At 64.7% G+C, this 14,985-nt stretch overlaps 4 protein-coding genes across 13 annotated transcripts in view; 2 read left to right on the forward strand and 2 right to left on the reverse strand.

Annotated features, from left to right (window-relative positions):
* The window catches only part of MAPK8IP3 (mitogen-activated protein kinase 8 interacting protein 3), a 47,466-nt gene extending 38,932 nt beyond the window's left edge, over positions 1–8,534 (forward strand). For 6 of the 9 annotated variants that reach the window (XM_032603905.1, XM_032603903.1, XM_032603904.1 and 3 more), the window contains 19 exons: positions 979–1,109; positions 1,534–1,590; positions 1,682–1,852; positions 2,388–2,514; positions 2,690–2,785; positions 2,873–3,031; positions 3,546–3,711; positions 3,971–4,153; positions 4,224–4,413; positions 4,523–4,642; positions 4,718–4,798; positions 4,886–4,953; positions 5,075–5,223; positions 5,609–5,780; positions 5,865–5,978; positions 6,110–6,208; positions 6,399–6,578; positions 6,690–6,839; positions 6,915–8,532. In XM_032603905.1, coding sequence (XP_032459796.1) covers positions 979–1,109; positions 1,534–1,590; positions 1,682–1,852; positions 2,388–2,514; positions 2,690–2,785; positions 2,873–3,031; positions 3,546–3,711; positions 3,971–4,153; positions 4,224–4,413; positions 4,523–4,642; positions 4,718–4,798; positions 4,886–4,953; positions 5,075–5,223; positions 5,609–5,780; positions 5,865–5,978; positions 6,110–6,208; positions 6,399–6,578; positions 6,690–6,839; positions 6,915–7,036 — 2,535 coding nt within the window. In that variant the 3' untranslated portion in view covers positions 7,037–8,532. Of the gene's footprint in view, positions 1–978; positions 1,110–1,533; positions 1,591–1,681; positions 1,853–2,387; positions 2,515–2,689; positions 2,786–2,872; positions 3,032–3,545; positions 3,712–3,970; positions 4,154–4,223; positions 4,414–4,522; positions 4,643–4,717; positions 4,799–4,885; positions 4,954–5,074; positions 5,224–5,608; positions 5,781–5,864; positions 5,979–6,109; positions 6,209–6,398; positions 6,579–6,689; positions 6,840–6,914 lie in introns of all 9 variants that reach the window. The other 3 variants (XM_032603906.1, XM_032603908.1, XM_032603907.1) reach the window with 2 other exon arrangements.
* Positions 8,535–8,571: 37 nt separating this feature from the next.
* NME3 (NME/NM23 nucleoside diphosphate kinase 3) lies at positions 8,572–9,999 on the reverse strand. Of its 2 annotated transcripts, XM_032607014.1 has the most exons (5): positions 9,750–9,999; positions 9,541–9,671; positions 9,275–9,376; positions 9,098–9,210; positions 8,572–9,002 (listed from the first exon to the last, which is right to left on the reverse strand). In XM_032607014.1, the coding sequence occupies exons 1-5, from the start codon at positions 9,793–9,795 to the stop codon at positions 8,885–8,887; spliced, it is 510 nt and encodes a 169-aa protein (XP_032462905.1). In that variant the 5' UTR covers positions 9,796–9,999; the 3' UTR covers positions 8,572–8,884. The 2 variants fall into 2 exon arrangements, with proteins under 2 accessions (XP_032462905.1, XP_032462906.1); XM_032607015.1 differs by lacking the exon at positions 9,098–9,210.
* A 125-nt stretch (positions 10,000–10,124) lies between these two features.
* Positions 10,125–11,436, reverse strand: MRPS34 (mitochondrial ribosomal protein S34). The gene is made up of 3 exons (XM_032607013.1): positions 11,075–11,436; positions 10,883–10,925; positions 10,125–10,794 (listed from the first exon to the last, which is right to left on the reverse strand). Exons 1-3 carry the CDS (start codon positions 11,393–11,395, stop codon positions 10,502–10,504), a joined length of 657 nt encoding a protein of 218 aa, XP_032462904.1. The 5' UTR covers positions 11,396–11,436; the 3' UTR covers positions 10,125–10,501.
* EME2 (essential meiotic structure-specific endonuclease subunit 2) lies at positions 11,394–14,860 on the forward strand. Its single transcript, XM_032606100.1, is given in 12 exon segments — positions 11,394–11,471; positions 11,584–11,755; positions 11,955–12,025; positions 12,028–12,111; positions 12,523–12,615; positions 13,317–13,389; positions 13,392–13,407; positions 13,585–13,678; positions 13,863–13,982; positions 14,177–14,236; positions 14,238–14,363; positions 14,450–14,860. Coding segments are annotated over 12 exon segments (1,155 nt in total). The 3' UTR covers positions 14,618–14,860.
* The last annotated feature ends 125 nt before the right edge of the window (positions 14,861–14,985 follow it).

The following is a 14,985-nucleotide window of genomic DNA, read 5'->3' on the forward strand; positions in this document are numbered from 1 at the left end:
GCTGCCCCCCAGACAGAACAGTTTGAGTACCTGAGGCCCTCAGATGCCTCATCTGTCCTCACAAACCCCCGGAGATGCATGGAATGTTCTGAGGAAAGCCCTAGGAGTGGCTGTAGGGAAGGGTTTGTAGGGGTGTTTGGCCTTCCCAGATCCTCTCCAGAATAGGGGCCCCAGCCCAGCGACCTGGCCGCCTTCCTTACAGATAAAGCAGGCATGGGTCTTTTAAGCCAAGGTGAAGTTTGGACGCCGACCTCACCACTCATCCACTGTTATTTTGGGGGTTGTGGGATGCACGTAACAGGATGCCGATCCCATAGCAGTCACTTGGGAAACTGTAGCTGTTCACCTTGCTCATCCTGCGCAGCCCTTCACCTCCAAATACTATAGGAAAGAAACAAAGCCGCAGGTGTATTAGGCAGCTGCGGCTCCTCAAGGCCCTCCCACTCGGGCATGGAGGGCACCTGATTGGTGCCTTGACCTCCTGGTGGGGGGCCTGGGGCTGCCGATGCTCCTGTGAACTCCGAGTGCCGGTGGTGGGGGCACGAGGGGAGGGCAGCCCAGGGCAGGGCTGCGTAAGGAGACAGTCCTGCCAGGGACAGCAGATCCCATGCAGATCCGCCGGTACAAGTGTCCAGCTCTGAGGCAGTGACCAGGGTCCTGCTCGCCAGACCTTCCCCAGAACCTTTCTTCCTGCTATGCCACCGTGGGCCAGTCCCACCTGTTAGCATTGACCGGTGGCATTTGGGATTGCCAGGGTGTCTGGGAGCTTGTAGGAAAACACACTGTGTGTGTTGTACCCCTCGAGTGTGTCATGTGACCTTCTGGAAAGAAGGGGGGCCCTTTCGGGGTGGTGGCTCCTGTTCCTGTGCCCACCCCTCCCCACCGCGTTTGCCTGAAGCTCTGTGGGAAAGCGCCCTTGGGTGCGCCCACTCCCGGAGGCGGCCCCTTGCTGGCTGAGCAGCGGCACTCTCCCCGCAGGACAAAATCCCCATGGCGCAGCGCCGCCGCTTCACGCGTGTGGAGATGGCCCGCGTGCTCATGGAGCGCAACCAGTACAAGGAGCGGCTGATGGAGCTGCAGGAGGCCGTGCGGTGGACCGAGATGATCAGGTGGGCCTCCCGGCTCTTGTGGGCTCCAGAAGACATGCTCCCATCTCCATCTGTGAGCTGTGGTCGCTCTAGGAGGTCCTGGGGATGGGATTGAGGCTGACCACCCCTACACCTCCCTCTCTTCCGGGAGAATTAAGGGTGTCGGGTCATCCCTGGTAGAAGCCTGCAGGGGGCCAGCAGAACTGGGCCTCTGGTGCAGCCCTGGCCAGTGGATGTACCTGGTTTGTTGGGGCCAGTGCACCGGGGTCTCTCTAGGAAGTTACGGGTGACTCGCCTGGGACCCCCTCTTGTCTGATGCTCCAGTCCGTGTGTCCATGGGGAGGGTCCCAAGCAAGGGAGGCAAGAGGGGCCCGGTGAGAGGGGGGCTTGGTTGGACTGGGTGGGCATGGCTGAGTGGGGCCTCTCCCCCTGCCATCCCCTGTAGAGCATCCCGAGAGCATCCATCTGTCCAGGAGAAGAAGAAGTCCACCATCTGGCAATTGTGAGTTGGGGGCACTGGGAGGGCACTGGCAGTGGCTGCTGGGGAGGTCTCCCCTCAGGCCACCCCTCACCCCCTATGCTTCGGCTGGCAGCTTCAGCCGCCTCTTCAGCTCCTCCTCAAGCCCCCCTCCGGCCAAGCGGTCCTACCCCTCCGTGAATATCCATTACAAGTCACCCACCACGGCTGGCTTCAGTCAGCGCCGCAGCCACGCCATGTGCCAGATCTCCGCCGGCAGCCGGCCCCTGGAGTTCTTCCCAGATGAGTGAGTTTCCCAGGCCTGCCCTGCCCTTCCCCGCTGGCCTGCACAGGGGGAGTCCCTGTGTCCCAGGGCCCCTCCCCTCCAGGCTCTGAAGCAGGACCGGTTTCCACCTTGCTGCTCTGGCGGCTGTGCTCAGGGGATGGGGTCCGTAGTGGGAAGGACACTGACCAGGCATCAGGGGTCACGACTTCTCCGTGCACACCGTGTTTACCCTTCCACCCCCAGTGGGAGCATTGGATGTCCCTCAGCAGAGGCTGTGCTCCCCCACAGTCCCTCCGCTTAGTCCCAGAGGCCTGCGCCTCGCTCCTCGGGTGACCCCTAGCAGGCAGCCCGCAGCCATTTCAGGTGCCACCAGGGCTGTGGGTCCCTGCCAGCTGGCCCAGGGCAACGGCTGGATGTGGCCTCCAAGCCTAGAGCTGGGGAGAACCCCCTGCCGTCAGATGGGCACCCGGCAGGGGCGGTCCAGGTCCAGCAGGGAGAGCTCCGGGGCGGCAGGCGTGCTCCCTGCAGATGCAGTAACCTGCCCTTCCTCTGCCAGCGACTGCACATCCTCTGCAAGGCGGGAGCAGAAGCGTGAGCAGTACCGCCAGGTGCGCGAGCACGTGCGCAATGACGACGGGCGGCTGCAGGCCTGTGGCTGGAGCCTACCAGCCAAGTACAAGCAGGTGCTGGGCGCAGGGCAGCAGGGGGGGCGATGCAGGCAGGGAGACCCTGGGGAGCCCCGTACGCGCCCAGGGCCCCAAGTCCAAAACCCGGAGGACCGGGTAGTGGACTGCAGCCCCACACATGTGAGCCGGCCAGGCCTGGCGCCCACAGCGCCCCTCTGCCTTGTTCCTGCAGCTGAGTCCCAACGGGGGCCAGGAGGACACCCGCATGAAGAACGTGCCCGTCCCCGTGTACTGCCGCCCTCTGGTGGAGAAGGACCCGACCATGAAGGTGAGCCCTGCGGAAAGCGCGAGGCTGGGAGAGGTCCCGCTGCCCCAGAAGCCCATGAGGCTGGACCTCATGGCCCTGTCCTCCCAGCTGTGGTGTGCCGCGGGCGTCAACCTGAGCGGCTGGAAACTGAGTGACGATGACCCCGGGAATGGAGTCAAGCCTGTGCCAGGCCACGACCCTCTGACCTGCGACCGGGAAGTAGAAGGAGAGACCAAGAGCAACCACGCGTCCCCCGAGAAGAAGAAGGTCAGAGTGGCAGGCAGGGCCAGGGCCATCTTCTGCTTCTGCCATCCCGATGGCTCTGCTATGACTAGTCTGGGTGGGAGTGACAGAAACGGAGGACAGCTGGGGACAGTGGCGGGAGACTGGGGTGGCCCGGCCCCCCGCCGGTAGGTGGGGCAGCAAGGAGGAGCGGAGGCTCAGGGCAGCCAGGCTGGAGCAGGTCTGTGCCTGCCCAGGAGCCGTGTGAGGGGCTTAGTGCCTGGAGGCTTCACTTTCTGTCCCGGCTCGATGTGGGGGCCAGTGACTTAATCACCGGGAGCTCAGCCTTCCTCTGAGGAAGGGAAGCCATGAGTGCCACGACCTAGGCACAATGTGCAGTTCAGAGTTCTCACCGTCCTGGCGACAAGGGAGGACATTCAGGTCCCCTAAGGCCACGGGTAAGGCTAGATCCTGAGAGTCCAAGATCCCCCACTCGCCCCCCATTGCTGCTACAGTAGTGAGCACTCAGGCACCAGCCCGTCCCTGTGCTCGGAAACAGGCAAAGGAGCTCCCCGAGGCGGACGCCACCTCCAGCCGCGTGTGGATCCTCACCAGCACCCTGACCACCAGCAAAGTGGTGATCATCGATGCCAACCAGCCGGGCACCGTCGTGGACCAGTTCACCGTGTGCAATGCCCACGTCCTATGCATCTCCAGCATCCCTGGTGAGTGCTGGGCCCCTGCTGCTGGCCGGGAGTCAATGCGGAGCGTCCAGGGAGGAGCTGTCTGAGCCTTCTGCTCAGTCCTGTTAATGATGCAGGAGGAGACCCCTGTATGACGCTCACCCGGTGACAAGGAGATGGGGTGGCATCACAAACAGCCCCTCCCTTCCCCCTGCACCCTCACCGGGACTGGAGCTCTGGGTAGGGTCCTGTCATGGGGGCTTCTCAGCGCGGGGTGACGGGGCTGTGACTCTCCCTCCAGCGGCCAGCGATGGTGACTATCCTCCGGGGGAGATCTTCCTGGACAGCGACGTGAACCCTGAGGACTCTAGTGCAGACGGCGTGCTGGCCGGCATCACCCTGGTGGGCTGTGCCACCCGCTGCAACGTGCCACGCAGCAACTGCTCCTCCCGTGGGGACACCCCAGTGCTGGACAAGGGCCAGGGTGAGTCCTGGGCCTGAGCCCGGGCAGCCGTCTTCTCTCACCCAGCCAAGCTCACCCCTCCCTTCCACAGGGGAGGTGGCTGCTGTCGCCAATGGGAAGGTCAACCCATCTCAGTCCACGGAGGAGGCCACGGAGGCCATGGAGGTGCCAGACTCTGGGCCCAGTGAGGCAGAGGCAGCTGCGGTGCGGCCTGGGCCCCTCACAGAGCACGTCTTCACCGACCCGGCCCCTGCCCCACCCACCAGCACCCAGCCTGACAGGTGGGCTCTCTCAGGATGGGGCAGCAGGGGAGGAGGGGAGCGGGGACTGGCAGAGGTGGGCAGGGACGGGCTTCCATGGGCTGCCCTGGAGCCGCCATCCTCCCTGCAGTGAGAACGGGCTGGAGACGGACGTGAGCGGTGTGCAGCCTGAGCCGGAGCCCAGTGGGGACGCCGCGGGGGCCAGCAGCAGTGCTGCACCCACCATGTGGCTGGGAGCCCAGAACGGCTGGTAGGCTGGGCCTTGGGGGCCGGGATGGAGAGGGTCCCCTGGGCGAGCCCCCACCCACCGTGCCTCCTCCCGCAGGCTCTACGTGCACTCGGCTGTGGCCAACTGGAAGAAGTGTCTGCACTCCATCAAGCTGAAGGACTCCGTGCTGAGCCTGGTGTGCGTAACCCCCGCCGGGGGCCAGGGTCGGGTTGGGAGGGCCGAGGGCAGCCGGCCTGAGCCTGGCTCACCACCTTCCCATTGCAGGCACGTAAAAGGGCGAGTGCTGGTGGCTCTGGCCGATGGGACCCTGGCCATCTTCCACCGAGGTGAAGGTGAGGCCTGGCACGGTGGGTGGGGGAGCAGCATCTGACGTCCAGGCAGGGCGTGAACCACCCGCACCGTGAGCAGAGGTGGCCTGGCCAGGCCTGAGCAGGGGTCGCGGGCTCTCTACAGACAGCCAGTGGGACCTGAGCAACTATCACCTGATGGACCTGGGCCACCCACACCACTCCATCCGCTGCATGGCCGTCGTGTATGACCGCGTCTGGTGCGGCTACAAGAACAAGGTGCATGTCATCCAGCCCAAGACGATGCAGATTGAGGCAAGTGCAGGCTGGGGCTTCCACACACCTTCTAATGGACTCTGGTGGGGGCTTCGTGGGGTCAAAGGAAATGCACTTAGGGAAGTGACTGGTTCATCCAAGGTCACGGGCCAACAAAGGGCAGCTGGGCTGTGAATGCCTGTCTTTCTGGAGCCCACCTGCTGCTTCTCTCTGAAACAAGCAGATGGGTGTCTGAATGGGCTCCCCCGCACCTCCCTCAGGCACTGCTGTGGGGTGGGGCTGGGGTGCTGGGGCTCCTCCTAGGAGCCAGGACCCAAGGGAGCAAAGAGGCCCTAGAAAGGTGCCCATGAGCTGCTTCAGGGACTCTTGGCCATGGCAGCTTCAGGGCCCCCCACCCCATTGACGGGCTGCCCTGACCCCACAGAAGTCGTTCGACGCCCACCCACGGCGGGAGAGCCAGGTACGGCAACTGGCGTGGATTGGTGATGGGGTGTGGGTGTCCATCCGCCTGGACTCCACGCTGCGGCTCTACCACGCCCACACCCACCAGCACCTGCAGGACGTGGATATTGAGCCCTACGTCAGCAAGATGCTGGGTGAGGGGCCACCCCAGCCGGGCATGTGGGGGCAGGGAGGGTCCCCCGAGCCCTCCCCGCTGACCCGCCTCCCCCCACCCCCAGGGACAGGCAAGCTGGGCTTCTCCTTCGTGCGCATCACAGCCCTGCTCATCGCAGGCAACCGCCTCTGGGTGGGCACCGGCAACGGAGTTGTCATCTCCATCCCGCTGACTGAGAGTGAGTGACCCACAGACATCTGTAGAAATGGCCTGGCTGCCACTCACAGGCGCATGTCAGGGTCCCAGGGGCAGGTGCGCTCTGCCAGGACAGAGGAGGACGCGGGCTGCCCTAGCCGCAGCCCTCCTCAGCCAGTCCCTCCTGTGACTTCTTTCCTCTCTCTTCCATGCTCCGCCCCTCACCTCCCCCAGCTGTGGTCCTGCACCGAGGCCAGCTCCTGGGGCTCCGAGGTAAGTCCAGAGCGCCTGCCTCCTGCTCTCAGAAGGAAGCCCCCCACTGTGGACACACTGGGGGCTGAGGCTGCCCTTGCCCCTCGGACTGGCTCTGGCACCAGGCAGGCCCCACCCTCTGCCCCCGGCTGCTGGAAAACTGGTCCTCCCAGTCAGCAGGTTCAGCCCCTCCGGGACCCTCTCTCTCCAGCCAACAAGTCGTCCCCCACATCTGGGGAGGGGGCCCGCCCAGGAGGCATCATCCACGTGTACGGAGACGACAGCAGTGACAAATCAGCCAGCAGCTTCATCCCTTACTGCTCCATGGCCCAGGCTCAGCTCTGCTTCCACGGGCACCGTGACGCTGTCAAATTCTTTGTCTCCGTGCCAGGTGAGGGGCCGGGCCCCACTCCCCGCAGGGCTGCAGCCGCGGCCTCCCTTCAGGAGCCTGTGGGGGGGGCGCTCTGGCTGCCCCGCTGAGGTCCCTGTGCCCCGATGACAGGGAACGTGTTGGCCACTCTCAACGGCAGCGTGCTCGACAGCCCCTCCGAGAGCCCCGGGCCCACTGCCCCCACCGCAGACACCGAGGCCCAGAAGCTGAAGAACGTGCTGGTGCTTAGCGGCGGGGAGGGCTACATTGACTTCCGCATCGGTAAGTGGGTGCTGCTGGGGCCCCAGGTGTCCCCGGACAGGGGTGGCCCCTTCATGGCAGCTGTGCTCTCTCCAGGTGACGGAGAAGACGATGAGCCCGAGGAGGGTGCAGGGGACGTGAGCCAAGTGAAGCCCCTGCTGTCCAAGGCCGAGCGCAGCCACATCATCGTGTGGCAGGTGTCCTACACCCCCGAGTGAGGCTGCGGCCTGCCGTCACCCCGCCCCGCCTGATGCCATCTGCCACATGTACATACAGCCCCGCCCACCTGCCCACCACCCACCCAGGGGGCAGCCTGCCCGCAGGCAGCCAGGTGCCCGTCCACCCCACTTCTAGCCTCTCAACCTGCAGCTTTCACCTTCGGTCCGGGCCTCCCCATGAGCTGGCAGAGAGCATAGGGTCTGGCTGGGAGCGAGTAGTGGGGTGGCATCCTGACCAGGGAGGGGCAGAGCCTCTTGGGACACCCTCTCCCCAGCAGCTCCTGGCTGGCACCCAGCCCAAAGCCCTCCAGGCCCGAGGGCACTTCAGGGCCAGAGCGAGGCAGAACCCCAGGGTGGGTCGGGCCAGGGAAGCCCCTACAGGTGGCTCCGAGCTCCACCCTGGGCTCCCCACTCCAGTCACTCATTCCCAGGATCTCTCCAGGGAGTCAAGCAGGGACTTCACCGCGCTAAGTCTTCCCACCCTGAGTCCACTTGCCTTTGGCTGCTGCCCATGGGAGTGGGGATCCAACCCTCAGGGAGTTGGCCCAGTTGCTAGCCTTCCCTGGGCTCCCCCTCCCCCATCCCTACCGCCCTGGGAACTGGCATGAAAGCATGTAACCAGGCTCCCTGGGGCAGCTGCCTGAGAAGACAGACACACACCCTCATCCCGCTCAAGCCCCATGATCGTCCTGTGTGGCGGGCTCTCACTGGCCCTCACTGACCTGTGTCCTCCCCGACCTTGCTAACTCTCCGTGGGTGAACACCCACCTTGTAGGAGCAGGCCCCTTGAGTCCCACCCCTCCCGGAAGCCCCTAGGGTGGAATTTCTCAGGCTGCCAGGGCAGGCCCAAGCCTCAGGAAGAAGGGGAGGCCCCTGGTCTCTCCCGGGGTCAGTCCTTGGATGTAGGCTCAGCCTCAGGGTGATGGGGAAAGGTGTGCTCCAGGGCCTGCCTCCTGTGCAGTCTCCAAGGAGCCCAGCTCCCAAGACACGCTACTAAGTGCCTAGGGATAAGCGGTGTGGCCTGCTCCCTTGAGGGCATCTGATGATAGGCCACCGAGCAGAGGCCCAAGGGTTAAGGACAGGAGCCGCCTCCAGCCGGCTCTTGGCGATGGCGCGTGTCTGCTTTGAGGGGCACCGCCCTGGACTGCCAACTCCCCCACCTACCCAGGCCTTATTCCTGTTCCTCGAGGCACCGATCAGGGCAGCCCCGGGCACTGCTGCCCACCCACCTCCCACCAGAGAAGCACAGATCTTGGGCAGCCATCCCACGAGCCCAGCTGGCCACCGCTGCAGCCACCAGCAGCTGCAGGCTTCTCCCCACCACCCTGTCACTCTCCACTGTGATGTACGTCAAGTCCCTTGTCTGTCCTCACAGGGCCTGAAGTGACTCGGGGGTTAGCTGGGTGGGTGCAACTGGGTGACACGATTCTCCTCAGGCTTTGGCCCTGCAAGTGAACCTACATATCTGCTCTGTAAGTAATAAATGTCTTAACATCATGCTTCTGTGTCCCTGAGCCCAAACCAACTCGAGCACAAAAGTTTTCCTCAATTTATTATAAAAAGAAGTACTGGGACAAGCAAAGTACTACGGTGGCACCCTGCCGCATTCCAGACGTGCTGTAAACAGGCGCAGGCCGGGCTGGGCCTCCTGAGAACCTCAGCCGGACAGTAAGGCCTGTAGCAACCAGAGCTCCGCAGGCGTGCACCAGTTGCCCTCCTGTGCCCCCTGCCACAGGAAGGGTATTCTGAGCTCCTAGGGGTTGGGTCCACACGTGTGCACACCTCCGGGGCCTGGAGGATGCGGAATCACCCACAGCCCACTGCAGACGGGCACATCTGCCCGACCGGCTACTCGTACAGCCAGTGCCCGGCGCTGTCCTCCCAGCACAGAAGCTCGTCTGCGCGGAACCAGAGCGCTATCTCGCGGCGGGCGCTCTCCACCGAGTCGCTGCCGTGAATCACGTTCCTGTGCAGGAGAGGCGCGGGTGAGCACAGGCCCGGAGCAGAGCTCGGGCAGAGAGCCCCGCGCAGCCCGGTTCGGGGAGTTGGAACCGGCCTTACTTGCCGACCTCGATGCAGAAATCGCCACGGATGGTACCGGGCGTGGCGTCGGCCGGGTTCGTGGCCCCGATGAGCGCCCGCGAAGCGCGCACAACGTCCAGACCCTGCCACACCTGCAGACGGGGCCCGGGGTCAGCACGGGGTCAGCGCGCCTCCCTCCCGCCAGCCAGCACTCACCATGGCCACCACCGGCCCGGAGCCCATGTACTTGACCAGGCGCCCGTAGAAAGGGCGCTCACGCAGCTCGGCGTAGTGCTGGCGCAGCAGCTCCTCCGAGGCCTGGGGAGGGAGGGGGGAAGGGACGCGTGCTCCTGGGACCCCCATCCCCCACGCGCGGGGACCCCGTCTCCCCCTGCACCCCACCCCGCGGCGCTCCCCACGCCCGGGGATCTCTCCCCAACAACCCCGTCACGCTCCCCACGCCTGGGGACCCCGGCCCTCACCAGCACCAGCTTCAGCGCCACCAGCTTGAAGCCCTTCCTCTCGAAGCGCCGAACGATCTCGCCCACGAGCCGCCGCTGCACGCCGTCAGGCTTCACGGCCAGGAAGGTGCGCTCGTGCACGCCGGTGTACGCTGTGGGAACCGCCGGAGTAGGGGCGCATCAGACCCGGCCGCACCCCCTACCCGCCCCGCCCGGCCCGCGCCGCTCACCCGCCGGGAAGAGGTTGGCAAAGATGGTCAGCACCAGGCAGATCATGATGGCGGCAACGGGGCTCGGGCGGCTCGAGGGCCGGGGCGGGGGAGACGCGCGGGCCGGGGCGGGGCCTGTGCTTAAAGTCGCCTGGTCGCCGGGCGCCGCCACCTCGGCGGACGCGGAGAAGGGGTGCCTGTCGTTCACGCCGACGCCGGGACCTCTGCGGCCGCGCCTGTGACTCCCGAATTCCCTCGGGTCTCCCCACCACCGGGCGCCTGCGCGGAACTCCTCTCACCACCCGGCCGTAAGCAGCAGTGTCAGCCAGCTCCTCCCCCACAGCCCTGCCAACAGCCCGCTTTGGTACCCCAAACTCAAAGAAGTCACAACCCAGGGCTGCTTCATGTGCCTTTATTCGCGTTCAGTTTCTACCTGGGTCCCGGCAGAGGCAACAGGTCATAGAGAGGGAAGCCAGCGTGGAAGTGACAGGAGCCAGCAGCGGGGCTCCAAACCTGCGGGCCCTGCTGCTTCCGGCTTTCCCCCAGCAGCCACCTCCTAAGAGGCCCCCTCAGTCAGATCTGCGTGTTGGGGCAGCAGGGACAGAGGAAAGACACAAGGTGCAAGGTCTGACCCCACCCTTTTCCAAGAAAATGTAGAACCTCAACAAGTCACGGGGAGGTAGGATCCAAGCTCCCAGGGAGCTGATTCAGGTGTAACCGAAAATGGTGGCCACTGCCTTGCACCCCTGCGGCAGCCTGCCCGCTCTGGCATTTTAGACTGCAGTGCCCTTGGTCTTTCTCTTCGACTCCTGGTTCTCAGGATAGTCCCAGGGATCAATGCGTATCCTCTTCAGATTGAGCATGGGCTCCTCCGTGCTGGTGTCTCCATTTCTCTGTCGCTCTGCTAGAATCATTGCGCGGAGGAGCGGCGGGTAGGGCACAGTGCGCAGAGTGTCCTCCGGCGCCGGCGTGAAAGCGGTGAAGGCCTCCTCCTCGTGCTTGGGCACCAGCCGCCAGTCGTGGTACATGACCTGTTCTATCTCCCGAGCCTCACTCTCCGTCTTTCCTGGGGAAAGAAGAACGAGGCTTCTTGCACACACGTTGACGGAACAATCTGTTGCCGGCAGCCTCCTCACCGGGTTTGGACGCCTTACCTTTGAAGGTCAGGACGCCCCAAGCCTTCCCGTGGTCCAAGTTCTGCAAAGCAAGTGGGGAGGAGATCAGCTCAGAAAGCTCGCTTGCCCAGGGATCGGGCGACAGGATATCCCGTCCCACAAAGTCGCGCGCAGGGGAGACAGTGGTGCCCCGCGGTGCCGGGAGCTGAGGGGTGGGCACCGTGCATGCACCTGCGCCGTGTAGTCGGGCCGGACCCGCGTGAGGCGCCAGTAGCACGGCTCGTCGTGCTGCCACAGCCAGGACTTGCGCGTGACAAGGCGGCCCAGGCCGAAGAGCGGGAGGCGGCCAAGCAACTGTAGGAGGCGGCTCTCGCGGCGCACATCGGCCCAGGCTCGCGCGGGCAGCTTGCGGCCCGACTGCGGCCGCGTCAGCGTCTCGTAGTCCAGGGCGTAGCGCTCCGAATCGCGCGGCCGCTCCCGCTGCTCGCGCAGGGCCCGCACGCGGCGGGCCAGCTCGGCGATCAGCCGCGGCCGCACCTTCTTCCGCGCCATGGCCGGGCAGCCTCCGCGCTCCGGCCGGAAGATGCCACCGCGCGCCGCGGGGCGCGCCCGACGCCGGAAGCGGCGGGTGTCCCCCGCAAATGCGTCCGGGCGCTGCCGGAAGGGGAGAAGAGGCCGGGCGGGCCGTGGCGAGGGCTGGGTCTGGGAGGGCTGGGGGCTCGCGCCGGGGCCGGGGATAGCTGCAGCCCCCGACCTGGGAGATGTCGGACTCGGACATCGAGGGCCCCGCGGGCGAGGAGGCCGCCGCCAGGGTTCGAGACCCGGCGGAAGAGCGCAGGGCGGCGGCCGAGGTGCTGCGGCGGCTGCGGCCCGAGCAAGCCGTGCGGCGCCTGGCGGTGCTCGTGGACCCAGGTGCGGGCGGGCGCGGGCAGCGGCCCGGGATGGGGAGCTCGGCCTTGAGGAGCTTGTTTATCTGCGCTCTGGGAGCCGGACGGGAATCAGTTGTTGGTAACACGCTGTGCAGGCTGTGGGGCTGCTGTCCCCACCCAAGTAGTGTCCTGTCGTGGGGGAAAGAAGGAGTGACAGCTGACTGTCCCTTTGCTCCATCCAGCCATTCTGGAAGATGCCGGTGCCGACATCCTGATGGAGGCTCTGGACGCCCTGAGCTGTGAGTACCGCGTGGAGCCCGAACGCCCTGCATGGAGCCTGAACGCCCTGCATGGAGCCTCAGGTGGAGCAGAGTGAAGCCAGACCCTTGCTCCCTCAGTGTGAGTGTCCTGGGTTTACGGAATGCAGCCCTGGGTTGGATGTTTTATGTGACAAAGCTCTTTTGAGAGGCAGCTGCAGCAATTGTGCACGTTTTACATACCAGTAAACTGAGAACGGGGAACGCTGAGTGAGTGATGCACAGGCCACTTTTGGTAAGTTGCGGGCTGGGAGCCAGAGCCTGAACGCAGCTGCTGCTGATTGATGCTCCATCCCATCCAGGCTGTGGCCACAGGTGTTGTTGCCTGGCAGACCTGCGCTGCTTTTAGTCTCAGTAGAAGGTGGGATGCTGGGTTTCTGTAGAGCAGTCCGGGAAGAACCTGCGCAAGCCTCAGGACTCCTGGGGTGCCCAGGCCATGGCCCGGGGTGCACGAGGCCATGGGTGGGCAACAGTGCCGTGTATGTTCCCACAGGTGCCTCCTGAGGTGTGGGCTGCGGATGAGCAGGACTGGCTGCTGCTGCTGGAGCCTGAGGAGTTTCTGCAGGGCGTTGTCCAGCTGACCCAGGTGCGGGAGGGAGGGAGGAAGGAGTAATCCCTGACCACAGATCGTGAGGGGCTGAGTTCCCTATTTTGGATGTTGTGGGTGAGATGGGGGAAGCCAGCCGGGCTCTTGGCCTGGGAGCAGGTGGGAGCCACGGCTGCTTCTTGAGGGTAGAAGCCAGGATAAGGAGGGTTCTCTTGAGAACTGGGTCAGAAGTCAGGTGGTAAACTGCTGAGAGGGGGCCTGGGGACTAGGGCTGCAAGCTGGCTGTGCAGTCCACCTTGTGACACCCAACCGCTCAGCTGCCGCCTGGCAGGAGAAATAGGGATTGCTCAGCTGATGTTTGCACCACAGTGTCATAAGGTTAGACCCTCTGCCAGGTCCCAGAGTTCAAGGTTCTCCGTTTATCAAGCACCTGTGTATGTCAAGCAAACGCCAGGCTGGGGTGCAGAGGTGGACCAGGAATGGGGAGGAGGTTGAGTCCAACTCTTCTAGGAGCCTGGACTGTGCCCGGGTTCTTTCATAGATCTTCTTGATCATGTGGAAGGCACAGAGCTGGTTTTCTAAAGAGAGCTGGTTGGACAGAGGAGTCCACCCCTGTTTCCTCCCAGCACCGCGGGGTTGTTCTTGGGCTCACTCCCCTGCTTCCTGCAAACTGGTGGTGGCCGGTGGGCCCCGCCTGACGCAGCCCCCGAGGAACAGGTATGGTAAACCTTGGTTTGCAGACATGTGGCCCAACCTGTTCTGTGCCCTGGATCAGTCCTGAGAGCCCTGCCTGCCTCCACCTGGCTGTCATTGGGCTGATGTTTACCTGTGGTACCGGTCACCCTAACACCCTTAGCCAGCCTGCCCGGGATGGGAGAGTTCGGGCAACAGGCAGGGGTGGCCCTGGGGGCTGGTGTCACAGCTAACCCTCTCTCTTGGGCGGGCTCTGGGGGCAGGAGGAGAACTCATGGAGGGTAGGGAGCCAGAGAGATGGTCACCTCTGCATAGGTCTTACCAGTCCAGTACCCAGGAGACATGGCAGCCAGAGCGTCTAGTGGTGGCTCGTGCCTAGGTAGCAGTTGGCTGGCCCGAGGTGGAGGAGGTGAGGACAGTTGGGTTGGGCCAGGTGGTTGGCATGGGCTCTGGCCCTTGGGCTGCTCTCCGAGACCCAGCAGGGGCTGGTTTGGCACGGGGTGGGGGGGGCGGGGGCACGTGGGGTTGGCCTCAGCTGGGTGTCCCCCATGGGAACCCTCTGACCCACACCCACAGGCTCATCTCCTTCTCAGGCCCTGGTGCTTCTGCAGCTCTGGGCAAACGTGGATGTGCTGTTGGTGGCCTCCTGGCAGGAGCTGAGTCAGCATGTGTGTGCCTTCACCAAGGCCCTCACCCAGCGTCCCTTCAAGCGTGTGACCCTCACCCTGCTGGGGGCTGCAGCGGGAGGGATGGGAGTGCCGGGCGGGGTGGCAGTGCTGGGTGGGGTGGCGCCTCTCTGGCCTCTAGAGCAGAGGGGGCTGCGGGTTTTGTTGAGCTGGGGGCGGGGCGCTCAGTAGAGGTGATGAAGAATCTAGGCACTTCCCTGCATCCTCCCCTTCCCAGGCAGTCCCGGGAGTCTGGGGCCTTTTCCTTCTGCACCACTGTGCGCTGGGCAGCAGCCGAGAAGAGTGGCAAGAGATGGCACCGGCCTGCAGGGGGCCTGGTGGCAGCAGATCAGGCAGTTCAACTGTGTCAGCCCGGCTGTGGCCAATGCTGTTGTTGCTGCCTTCCCTTCCCCCTGCCTCCTGCAACAGGTGGGCCCCCGCCCCCCAACCAGACTCCCAGATATGGAGGCCAGGTCCCCCGAGGCCTGCCCCGCCCATCCCCATGCCCACCCTAGGTGTGTGTGGCCTGTGGCATGGAGCAGGGGCGCCTAGCCCTCCTGGCTGACCTCCCTGTGAGGATGGGCAAGGGTGTGCGGCCCCATAGGTTGGGACCTGACCTCTCCCGCTGCATCTGCCTCTTCCTGACGACCATCCCTGACCTCCCGCTGGACCTGGGCTCCTGACCACGCCTGTGGTACCCGACGGGCCCTTCTCCCACCTACAGGCAGGACTGAATGCAGCCCGCCCAGGGAACAGACTAGAAACCACGAGCGGTGGTGTGCGGGAGCAAGACACCCAGTATGACCTGCATCGGGGCTCTCAGGCAGGTCTGACCCCAAGATGGGGGCGCAGGAGGGGCAGCAGAGAAAGTTCTTGCGTAACTGGGATGGGCAGAAGAGGAAATTCTTTCTCTCCAGGAGATGCCAAGCCAGCTGGAAGGTCTGGAGAAGATGTGGGCAGGGCTCATATGCCCTGGGCCCTGTACACACTGGCAGAGGGGCTGCTAGCCAGCTACGACAGGCAGGAAGGACTGGGCAGCCTCAGGGCCCCA

This window comes from Phocoena sinus, chromosome 15 (assembly GCF_008692025.1).
Source record: "Phocoena sinus isolate mPhoSin1 chromosome 15, mPhoSin1.pri, whole genome shotgun sequence".
Classification (NCBI taxonomy): domain Eukaryota; kingdom Metazoa; phylum Chordata; class Mammalia; order Artiodactyla; family Phocoenidae; genus Phocoena; species Phocoena sinus.

What these genes read in the sequence shown, in the direction of transcription:
- NME3 (XM_032607014.1), bottom strand. Translation starts at nt 9,795, where the DNA reads ATGATCTGCCTGGTGCTGACCATCTTTGCCAACCTCTTCCCGGCGG. An exon ending in TGGCGCTGAAGCTGGTGCTG is followed by an intron (nt 9,377 to 9,540) that starts GTGAGGGCCGGG and finishes CTCCCTCCCCAG; the next exon opens with GCCTCGGAGGAGCTGCTGCG. An exon ending in TTCTGCATCGAGGTCGGCAA is followed by an intron (nt 9,003 to 9,097) that starts GTAAGGCCGGTT and finishes TCTCCTGCACAG; the next exon opens with GAACGTGATTCACGGCAGCG.
- MRPS34 (XM_032607013.1), bottom strand. Translation starts at nt 11,395, where the DNA reads ATGGCGCGGAAGAAGGTGCGGCCGCGGCTGATCGCCGAGCTGGCCCGC. An exon ending in GGCCCGACTACACGGCGCAG is followed by an intron (nt 10,926 to 11,074) that starts GTGCATGCACGG and finishes CTTGCTTTGCAG; the next exon opens with AACTTGGACCACGGGAAGGC. An exon ending in GGGCGTCCTGACCTTCAAAG is followed by an intron (nt 10,795 to 10,882) that starts GTAAGGCGTCCA and finishes TTCTTTCCCCAG; the next exon opens with GAAAGACGGAGAGTGAGGCT.